General features: G+C 43.1%; 1 protein-coding gene across 1 annotated transcript in view; it reads right to left on the reverse strand.

The window, feature by feature from the left end:
- CPNE4 (copine 4) overlaps window positions 1-12,026 on the reverse strand; it is a 136,884-nt gene that overhangs the window by 15,419 nt on the left and 109,439 nt on the right. Inside the window, exon 10 of the mRNA XM_066627186.1 lies at window positions 2,686-2,819. Coding sequence (XP_066483283.1) covers window positions 2,686-2,819 — 134 coding nt within the window. The remainder of the gene's footprint in view (window positions 1-2,685; window positions 2,820-12,026) is intronic.

Below are 12,026 nucleotides of genomic sequence, written 5' to 3' on the forward strand. Positions count from 1 at the left end.
ATGATCTTGAGTGGATATATGCTGGTTTGAGATGGATTTACCCAGTACTATTGAATTGAACAGCCCAATTCTATCCACCACCCCCACCCCATGCTATACTGCCATGCCAAAAAGGCATCCTGCAGGGTGCATGGGTGGGACTGCAGATGGGGAGGCTTGGGAGAAGTCAGGGAAAACATTTTCTCTTGTCTCCCTGTAAGCCCCTCAATTGGGAATGGGTCTCCTCAGACCTGCACCAGCTCCTTAGCTGGTGCAAGTCCAAGAAGAAAAAGGGGGCATGTCGACTGCTATTAGAGGAGATAGCATCCGCCACAAGTTGCCCACACCAGGTACCAACGCCTCCTGCCTCTGTTACGCCCCCACCCTCTCCTCATTCTGCACTGTTCGACCCTCCCCCACCCAGTTCCACACCCCTGCCTACCTACCTGGTTTGGCAGGTACTCTGTTTGCTGCCACCATGTGTTGGGCTGCTCCAGTCTTGCCACAGGCAGGCCAGTAGCACACTGGTCCATGTGCTGCCAGCAGGCCATTTGCAGCATTCATAAGGTACATTCCACCATTGAAATACTAGGTACAGCAGCAACCCACTTGCATAGGACTGGGCCATAATTCTGCTGTTTAAAACTTGAGAAGGAAACACCCTCCATCTAAACATACACAACATGTTGAGCACAACATGTGTGTGCAGGATCAGGGAGTATCAGTGTGATATAAAAACGATACGATTACTAAATTATAAAAAGATAAATTAGCATAATTAGAGTCACATGTTAAAACATCATTTCTACTAATATTTTATTTCATTGTAAAGTGTCACCTACCCACTTCCTGAAGTGGGAACACTGATTAATTTTTTTATTCTCTGCATTTTACAGACATATCACTTCAAATCATGATTGCAACTAATATTCATTAGTCGTTTTTTCTTATCCATAATGTATGGAACAGTTCTTGCGGGGAGGGAGAGGGATGGAGTTGGTTGCTGTTAGACTTTTAAAACCACCTGACACTTTGAAGGGACAGGAAAGCGTAATGCACCATTATGAAGGCATAGGACACTTCATTGTGATAATTTACCCAGGATGCATTGTGCTCCCTTCCTTCTCAGAAGCATTTGTGAGTTCTAAAACTTGAGAACTTTTCTCTTGACTGCAAATGCAATTCCTAAGACTATAATAAGAAATGTGCCATGTGATTTTGTGGACAATGAAGAAGCAAAGTACTCAGTAGCACTCAGTCCTTATCCGGGCCCTTTGCTAGCACACACATAATCACTGGTTCTCAGGGGATTTCGTTCCAATTTGCAGAAGCTCCATTTACACTACTCTAGCAGTGTTCCACTTCACTCCTTCACTGGCCTTTGAAAGAAGGTTTCATTACCATGCAAATAGCAGTCCTTTGAAGCAGCCTAATTACTGCACCCTGTTGTGTAATACATGGAAGACAACAGTAAGCTCCTCAAGAATGATCCAGAATCCTAATTAGCATCAGGCTGACAAGGCTTTCACTGCCAATGCGATAACTGATCTTTCAGTGTGGTAAGTATGTTCATGGTACCATATATGACAGACACCATCCCACATTTCAGGAGCACATGGGAAATAAAACCTTTGCACAATAAAGGGGTACCTAAATAGGAGATAGAAGCCATAAAGAACCAAAGAGACTTGTGGTACCTTCAAGACTAACGAACTGATTGTGGCATAAGCATTCATGGACTCCTAGTCTTCTCTATCAGACACAAGACATGAAATTATCAGTTGGCAGGGGAGAGTCATGGTTTAATTGCAATTGAATCTGCTGTTTTATACATTACAACATCAGAGCCAATTACAAGAGGGATGAGTTAACTCACAACTCTAATCTCCCCCACACTTCTTCTCCGTTCCCAATTTTTTCCCCAGGTCCAGGAAACAGGTGGAGGAGGAGTAGTAGAAGCAGAAAGTGAGATGGAGGTGAGTGCTGCCCTTGCTGATCTGCAGCCTGAAGTGATTGTCTTAGTTGGCTTCCTGTATGGGCCTCCCCGGGTGTATACTGATCTATTATGGAAAAATGTTTACAGCAAAATCCTATGCAAGTTTACTTAGAAGTAAGTCCCACTGTGTTCAGTTGAGCTTACTCCCAAGTTAGCATATCCCAGGATTGTAGCCCCACAGACTTTCAGTGTAGCACAGCAGTTCCACGGTGGGTCACAACACGGTGCTCCCTATAGTGCTGCAATGCCTAATTGGGAGGCCCCAGAGACCACTTCCAGGTTGTGCTGGTCCTGCGACCCACGCTGTTGTCTCCACAGGCCTAAGAATGCACCATGGAAGCAACTTCAGGTCAAACCAGAAGTTGTGACCACAAATAGAAAGTTTCTTCCGATTGCTTCTGCAGGGCATTCTGAGGCCTGCAGAGGTCAATGGAGTAGGTCACGGCCCCAATGCAAACCAGAAGAGGCCTCTGGGGCCTCCCAGTAAGGTATTGCAGTGCTACAGGGAACATCACATTGAACCTAGAGCACATGGGCTCGCCACCCACTGCACATGACCCACCAGTGGGTTGCGATCGACAATTTGGGAAACACTGGCGTAACAGGCATAGTGTTCTACTGAGACCATAACCAGCATCCCCCCACCAGGTTATATCATATTATTTGAATGCCATTTCAAAACTCTGAAATACAAGTGTTTTGTCTTTCACCTGTCGTAGTCTTGGCAGATCTCCCCAACTGCAACCAGAGCCTTCAAGTATTCATTTGGCTGGTAGGGGTGGATGTAGTGGAGTGAGCAGCTGTTCCGGGGATCACCATTTGAGGCTGTAAAGTCTATAGCTACCTGGAAAAGAAAGGCGGAAAGGTTGTTCCTTGTGGTTTTTCAGCTCTATACCTTTACTAGTGTGGTGACAGCTCTGGAAAGTTAGAGGAGGACTCAAAACAACCATTTGCAACTTGCAGCTAATTGTACAGCACATCAACCAGTGTCTCATCATGTGCTACACATAGTAAAAGTATGCACAAAAGGATTGTGTTGAGTATAATAGTGCCAAATGGCTTAAAATACTTAACCCTTACCAACTGGGCAAAGAGGCATCTCTCTAATGTGGTGTCGCCTTATATTTATCAGGGTAAGAGCAACAGTCTCTTTAAATCCCAGCATAGCACCTTTTTCAGTGGCTGTTGCTGGTGTCTCCTCTGCATTTTTTTTTTAGATCGTGAGCCCTTTGGGGACAGGAAACCGCTTATTCTGCTGTATAAACTGCTTTGTGAACTACCTTTGTTGAAAAGAGGTATATAAGTATTCTAAGTAATAATATAATCCATGTTTTAGTATTGCATTTCTTACCTTCCTTGAAAACATAGAGGTCTATCAGATCTATCTACAGCTATTAGTCATGAAGTCTGTTGACTGTGGGAAACAGGATGCTGGGCTAGATGGACCTTTGGTCTAAACCAGGGCCGTTGAGAGCTGACATTGGGCCCAGATGCCTGATTCCCCCCCCCCCTCGCCTGAAATACTGGCCTTCAACTAGGCCAGTGATCTTCATCCTTTTTCATACCATGTTCCAAATAAATAAACAAACTATGAGACTGAAGGACCCACCGTCAATCCACCCCTATCCTCCCACCCCTGCCCGTTGCCACTCACTCCTCGCCCCCATAATGCCTCACAACACTGTTCATTGTACCCAAATATTCTTATTAGAGAGGGCAGAAAAATGTACCATAGAGCCTGGCAGTAGTGAAAGCTATTTTAGCAGATTTGCTAAGAACCTGAGCAGAACTGGGACACAAGTCTCCTGTACCTGAAGGGGGTTCACCAGATGCCTCCCCCTTTACCTGGTGCTGCTCTAATCCAGTGGTCTTCAACCTTTTTCATTCCCATAAGTTGCTGTGACCCACAACAGAGGCTTCACGACTCCAATGGAGTCATGATCCCGAGATTGAAGAATACTGATCTTGGCTTTCTGAAAGCCGAGAGGGCTTTCTGTCATCCTCACTATCCTCTGACATCCTTACTTTGAGTAGTTCTACTGTTTTTCTTTTCTTCTACCTCAGCAAAGTCCTCTTCATTTGCTTTTTCTTCTAATAATGATGCAGGGGCATCCAAGGACTGGCTTTCATTATTTCCTTCAATACTATTTGAAGAATTTGAAACAAAGCCCAGGTGAAATAAGCTTGCTTGGCTTTTTTTTCTTTTTCTTTTTTGCTATGCCATTAAAGGTTGTTGAAATTGAATTGGCTTTTTTTTTTTAGTTTTTCTTTTCATTTCCTTTCCTCCTCTGTGCTCCAGACTTATATTTGTACTCCATACTGCTAATTTCACCTTCAAACAATGTCAAAACACATGTAGACTTGATCCAGTGCCATATGTTCTACATCCACCTTAAACTAGAAGAAGGGATGCAGTTGACTAGTAGGATTTAGGAATTCTTAGGAAACTAGGTGACCTACTGCTGGGGCCCAGTAGTTCTGCTCTGAAGGTGCAAGTTTCATGTTCCCATGTTGGTGCTTTTGGAGAAGACCTCGGCTGCATTTCTACTACAGCTTTAAACCACTTTCAGTGCACTTCTATTTCCCCAATGCATTATGAGGAAAGTTTGTTAAGGAATCTGCAAGCTACCTTTAACAACTACAGTCTTCACAATGCAATGGGAGAATAGAACTGCATTGAAAGTGGATTAAAGCTGTAGTGGAAACACAGCCCTGAATAGACTGAGATTGATTGAGGTACCCAAATTTTGTAATAAATTTGTTCTGTACTGTATAGTTTGTTTTGACATGGCCGGACCCCCTGGAAACCTGGGTCTGTCTTCTCTCTCAACAGTTTCAACACAAACTGTTAATGCCACCAAATCTAAACATATTTGAATAAAATTACATTTGGGTCTTATTTGTTTCAGCAAAATGTATCATGGTAAAACCAAATGAAACAACAGCCTCTTCCAATTATACAACAATGTTCATTTATCTAATTATAAGTTCTACGTAATCAGAGCCTAATTTAATCTCCTATACTCAGGTGCTTTCAGGTCCGCACATCTGTCTAACACAAAGACACTGCAAAATTAAAATGCTCTACACCAAAGATTTGCTCTACACCAAAATTAAAATGCTCTACACCATTTATGCTATATATATATGCATAAATTTAAACTGCAGGCAGTGTCAAAAGCCTACATTCATTTCATTCTTACTGCTTAAACTTTATTATATTTATTTGTATTTATGCAGGTATTTATATACCGCCTTTCTTTGGTCTAAAGAAACCACTACAGTAGTTTAAAGCTGTAGTAGAAATGCAGCCGAGGTCTTCTCCAAAAGCACCAACATGGGAACATGAAACTTGCACCTTCAGAGCAGAACTACTGGGCCCCAGCAGTAGGTCACCTAGTTTCCTAAGAATTCCTAAATCCTACTAGTCAACTGCATCCCTTTAGAACAGCCTGCCTATGTAAACCGCCTTTCTTTGGTCGTCAGATTTCTTCTCAGACTTTAAACCAAGGCGGTTTACATAGGCAGGCTGTTCTAAACCCCCATAGGGATTTTTACAATTGAATAGTTCTAGTCTTTCATAGAACTCCCGGTCTGGCCTCTCTCTGGCCCTTCACCTCCCACGCTCCACTTGACGGCAACTCCTCTCTGCCACCGAGGGTCAGCTCATCAGTATATCAGCGTGTCGTCAGTTCTCGAATACTTCCGGTTGTTTCAAACTGGCAGCCTCAGATCTTCAGGCATACAAGGTGGCAGCTCTACCAACAGAGCCAGACCTCCTACAGCAATTATGATTGCTGTAAAATAATAATTGGTACTGCACTTTCTGTAAGCAAATAATTTCATGTGATAATTAACTGTTCCTCTCTTCTTTTACAGATGGGAGAGAGCATGAAGGTGAGCCAGGAGGAAAAGAATGAAACGTTGACCTTCAAACAGATTTTGCTACACCATGCCCTCTTTTTTTTTTTTTTGAGACATGAGAAACATCTGGCAGCAAACAAGTTTTACCTAACTTTTTAGAACACATGGTGTCTGTTTCTGGAAAGTCCTTCAATATTTTCTAGTTCACTAAAAATGGGATTTCTTCAACATGGAGACCCAGGGAACCAAGATAAACTGGATGATCCCATGAATATATTAACAATGGACATTCAACAGTGGAGTGGGGCAAATGAAGTCATATATTTGTGTACTAAGAGCCAACTAATTTCCAGGGGATAATCAAAATATCAGCTGGAAGGAATAGGAGGAAAGAGAAGAGATGATTTTCAGTGAGAACAAGATGGCCATGATGAGCCATCAATGGAATGTGGTTACGCGGGGGATAACAGTTTGTGGATACTTGGGTATGCCGTCAGGAAATGCTCCATCTAGCACTCCATCTAACATAAATAGCACTTGCTGCAGCTAAAATTTTCCTGGTAGTTCAGTGACCTCATTACTACTGACAAATCAAACTACAGGGGGCCCTGCGCCCCCTGTGGAGGCAAGAGGAGCTCTGCTGGAGGGCTTCCCCAGGTCTCCCAATGCCTTATAAAGTATTGAAAATGTCACTTCTGGTTTCTCTGTGAAACCAGAAGTCATGTTATTTGAGCTGTTGAGCTTGGTCTGAGTTTGGCAAAGGCAGGGGATGGATGTCCTCACTCTCCGCAGGGCTCTGAAGCCCCTCTGGAGGTGAGGGTGGTCCCTGGACTACGGGGTTTTTTTGACTAACCGCAGGGGGTTCTGGAACGGAACCCTCATGGGTATGGGAACATACCCGTACTAGATCTCCAAAATTTCAGATGCTGCTGGCCAGAATCAGCTGCAGGAAGAATATTATTTCAGTATAACCAGATACTAGGCTCATTTCAAAGCGCTGATTTTATTTATTTGTTTTTCCATATACTAGGGCAAGGTATTGATCTTGTTAATAAAATGATCAATTTACCTTGCACTCTCTTTTCAAACCGACATGATGTTAAATGTCCTTTTTGTATTAACATAATAGAATCTTATTTAGCAAAAAGGCAAGATGGGTTTTGCATGTGTCCAGATAATAAGAGGTTTATAGATGAATCTCAAATTCAAATTGCCAACCTAGGTAGGCTCACACTGACATACTGCTACATAGATGAACATCTATGAACATCTGGTGTATTTAGATAATAATCAGTGCATATTGTGCTGTTCAAAAATGATTGAGGGTGACACAATCTACAGCAACCTTTTCAACTAAGAACTTCTTCAAAAGAAGTTCCTTTGTTTTTTTAATAGTCTCACTTAGGAGGAGATATGGGGTGAAGGCTGCAACAGAATTCTGTAACTGGAAAGAATGGAAAGACACCATCTGAATGTTCCCTTGCCTGCTGTTAAAATAATATTGCACCAAGTACCTGCAACCCTCTAAGACAATGGTTCTCAAACTATGAGGGAGCTTTACTCCCTCAATAAGTCTTTGTGTGGGAGGGGCTAGGGCAGCGACGCGAACCCCAGGATCTTGCTGCTAAGGGGGTTGCGTGGGGGTGCTTGTGACTTACTTTCAGAAGGTAGGGCTGCAGCAGGCTGCAGGAGGTGCGGGAAGCCCTGCGCAGCCCTGCACAGTGCTCTCTGAGGCTTGGAACATTAGGAGAAACCAGGCGCAAAGCACTTCCGTTTTGCAGCGGGTTTTGCAACTTCCTTTACATGAACTGGTGGGTCGCAACCCACCAGTTTGAGAACCACTGCTCTAAGATATTTTTCAATTTAAGATCAGGGCTGTAGTTGAAGGAAAGCAGGGAGAAGTGGAGTTCCATGACTTGTCCCACAGCAGGAGTGGTGATGTCATCAGCAAGTGTGCTCAGGTGCTGCCTTTGAAGCTTTTTTCAAAGGATCTTTGTTGAGAAAAGGTATCCGACTCAGTAGGAGGCAAACTGAGAAATTTACCTATGGGCAAATGTGTCTAGGCCACCATCTTTCCCCTGGCTGCATGAGAGATAGTATCTAGCTCATGTTGCGTAAAGACTGCATTCCAATGTAAACTTCCTTGGGACTAAGTCCTGTTGAACACAGTGTGACTAACTTCTGAGTTAACATGGGTAGGCTAGTTCTCTAATATACCATTTACTTTTATTTGAAGTTTTTTGTTTTAAAAATTTCCATTTTTCAATTTTTATATATTTGTTTTAACAAGAGTTTGGGATGATATGAGCTGGATTATTCAATGAAGTATAATTAGTTACAAAGTGCAAATAAGTGACAGGAGTAGAAGACGTTCTAATGAAGAAGTGTAAGCTTGATTTTTCTTTTTTTTATATTCCTAACAGGATGTGGCCCAATTTTTTTTTTTTAATATTTTTAATGGGGTGTGGCCACAAGGGTGTGTGTTATGATGATATGCCCCTGCACTTCAGAATGTATCACTACACTGGTTAAGACTATGTTCACATGTTAGCTTTATGGGCAACGCAGCTCCCCTTTCATTTAGTTCAGGCGCCTCCAAACTCCAGCCTGCGGGTTGGATCTGGTATCCCAAGATTACCTGTCTGGGGTGAGGCTCCCTGTGGCATCTGATGGGCCACTGTGAGATATAGGAAGCTGGACCACTGGGTCTTTGGTCTGATCCAGTGGGGCTCTTCTTATGTTCTTATGAGACAGCGGTGAAGGCTTTCCATTCTGTGCCGCAACCTCCAGTTTTTAGAGCCAATCTTTGCAGAAACGCATGCCAGGCAGCTGCTTCCCCAGGAAATTGGGGCACAGAGCCTTGCTGCCCAGTGCAAGTTTCTGAAAAGATATGCTGCAAAAATTGGAGACTGCAGCCAGAATGGAAAGCCTTTGCCGCCATTACACCATGCCCGGATGGGTGATCCTGGGATTGAACTGGCTTTGGTTTGGAGACTGCTGACTGACAGCCCAATCCTATCCACACTTTCCTGGGAGTAAGCCCCATTGACTCTAATGGGACTTACTTCTGCGTAGACATGCACAGGATTGGGATGTTAATTATTTCACATATATTTCTGTTGTACTCAGGAGAGCTATGCTAGAACTTGCCACAAATTTCCACCCCACTAAGAGCAGGGTGAACTTTGGAATGCTTTTTCTTTTACTGATAATGCTCAAATGAGTTTGTCATGTGATGGCCCTGGTCAGTCTGGAAGCAATTTAGCCGGGCTCATGTTTGCAATTTTCACATCACATACTGCCCTTAGAGAGATAGCTTGATTATAGGGTCTATTAAAATGGTGTTGAAAGGGACCAAAAGTTTGCTTTTATTTATCGGAGATTTTCTTTCTCGCCAAAGATGATGTGCTTACAAAGGATGTGCAGAGCATCTTCCGAACGCACAGCGTGAGGCTACAAAAGCCCTCATTATCTCTTCAAATTAGCAGGTACATCATACCATAGCTTTTTGTTCACAAACCCATGCTTAGCATCTTAGCTTCCCTCCCCTATCAAACGGCCTTTCAGATCACAGCTGCATCGTATTGTCTACATGCTGCTTGAACTCAATGGAAACGTAATTAATTCGAAAACAAAAAGAGAGTGGGTTGAGTTCCGTGTAACTTCAGAACTCTGCACCTGTGTTCTCAGAAATACTGTCAGTACAAAAGCTGGTCCTTAATCTAAGAATCCTACCAAATGATGGGGACTATTTTCTTATCTGGCTATTGCAAAAACTCTTGCAATAATTGTTTTTTTTAAACACACATGCATGGGGGGGGGAGAGAGAGAGATGCATCTGCACAGAGGATGGCCCCCAATTCAACTAAAGGTAATTGTGATTAAATTCCTTTGAAAACAAGAGGAGCTGTGACTCACTTGTTCCATTGGTTTCAATTCATGATGGTCAAAACAGCTTCTGTTTATTTGTCAATTTATTTTCAAAAAACAACCTGCCCTTTCCATTGATAATTTTTGCCAATATTTCGATTGGAATTGAAATCTACTCAAGTTTCAATAGTGTTGCAGTCTACCTTTCAACCACATGGTGGTGATGCTAAATTAATTGATTGCATTTATCTCTTGCCCTTCTTCTAAGGAACTTGGGGCAGGACACATTATTCTTCCTCACTAGATAGGTTAGGGTGAGTAGGAGTAACTGGCTCAGGGTCTCAGGGTGTTTCATAGGAGCAGAGAATTGAATCTATGGCTTTGTCTTTAGGTCATCTCCTCTCCACAGACAAAAACCATATACGCCAGCCTCATTATCAGGTTGATAATCTGCTAATCATAATCAGATCCTGATTACAGATGCACATGGTGGAAAAGAAGACAGAGATTGGTTATTGATGAAGATTCTCCGTTATTCTTTGAAGGTGTTGCAGGATGGTCAAGCGCTACTCTTTGGCTGACAATAAGGTGGGAAATTGTATTCTGCATTCCATCTTGTGCCCGATAGTCAGAATTGCAGTTGGTTGGATCATAAGGGATGAAAAGCCAAATAAAAAACTTTGTCAAAGGTGGGCAGTGTTGGGTGGATTTTCTACCAAGTTTTGTTGAAGATATAACATTGGAATCCTATCAGATTTCTTCCACCTTGAAAAGGTTATGCTGTCACTAGCTTCAATGGGACATAGCATATTTATTTCAAAATAAGACCCATGAAGTCAATGGGAATTACTCCCAAGTAAGTGTGCACAGTGATTAATATTATTATTAATATTATGGAATCCAATGCCAGCCGCTGACGGGACGAGAACGCATGCTGTCACAAATGTGCCAAAAGGCAGTTGCTGCATTGTGGAGGTCTGTGGTGCTGACACAAAGGCCCGCAGCAGCCCGCACTCTCTGCAAAAGGTAAGGTCTCCACAGGCTACTGGAGTGGTGAGGGGAGGGCAGAATAGAAGCAAGGAAGGGTTATAATGGATGGGGAGGGCAGAGAGGGAGATGGATCTTCTGGAGGAGGGCAGGAACAATGGCAGAGGCCTCTGTTGTGTCTTTTCCACCTTCCTGGGCCTGATTTCCCGACATAGGGCTACTTGGATTAGTGTCATGTATTTTGCTGGTGCAAGCCCGAGTAGCCCCATTGTGGGTGCTGGGACATATCCGGGGCAAGGGAACGAATGTTCCCTTACCCTGAGGTGCTTGTTGGTGACCTCCTTCCTGTACAGGGTGTAACGGAGGCCATTTTGGCACTGCTGCATCCCTCTGTGGAGCAGAGATAGGATTGGGCTGTTAATTATATTAATATTGAGTGCTTCGAGCCACAATGTATTTTGTTGTATTTTTTCCATAAGAACATCTGCTCCTTGTTTTGTTGGACCAATGATGCATGTTTTTGTGAACCAGTTGCCATCTGATTTCTCACATTCTTTTCCAAACAACCTCAGCTATGTAGATGGGCTGCCTCAGGAATCAGCAGCAGGCCCTCAGCAGCTGCCCAGCAATGTTGACTCTGACACTGGCCCAACAGGGGATGATCAGATCCATTCCCTGAAGAATCTCCTAATCATGATGACTGATGAGAATGGAATTCCAAGTTCAAGAGTTCTCCAAAAAAAATGACACAGAACACCCCTTCCCCCAAATGAATCTTGGCCTTGGAAAGGAAAGTAAAAATTTCCACACACTTTTTTCCTACTGGATGGCTAGACATTGTACACTAGGGTGGGTACACTCTGATGGGTACCCACTGGGAAAACATTGTGAAAGCATGGAGCTATATCCAAGAAAATGCACGACTAGTTTCATGTGCCCAAGGGAGATTTACATTTGTGTTTCTTGAACAGTAAGCTCTCAAGTTGCATGGAAAATCTCATTTGCAATGGAGGAATGTTTGAAAAAGCAGTGTATGAAATGGCATGAGAATGTGCCTCTAAAAATAAAGATGTCAAACATTCCACTGCACATGCTCAAGAGCATGGCTAAATTGGATTCAAGCCATGGGCACGAACACATTGCTATTTAATAGGTTTGCAAGACCAACAAATGGTTTATGCCATTTCAGGATGGCCTTAGTGATAATAACCCTTTAGGTGCAGACTGATATGATTTCACAACAGGTTATTCTGGTAAATCTTTGGGGAACATGTAATTCACAGTCCACGGACACATTTCTGTTTATCAGCAAAGTTTTGGCTTGCTCTCA

This window comes from Tiliqua scincoides, chromosome 5, assembly GCF_035046505.1.
Source record: "Tiliqua scincoides isolate rTilSci1 chromosome 5, rTilSci1.hap2, whole genome shotgun sequence".
Classification (NCBI taxonomy): domain Eukaryota; kingdom Metazoa; phylum Chordata; class Lepidosauria; order Squamata; family Scincidae; genus Tiliqua; species Tiliqua scincoides.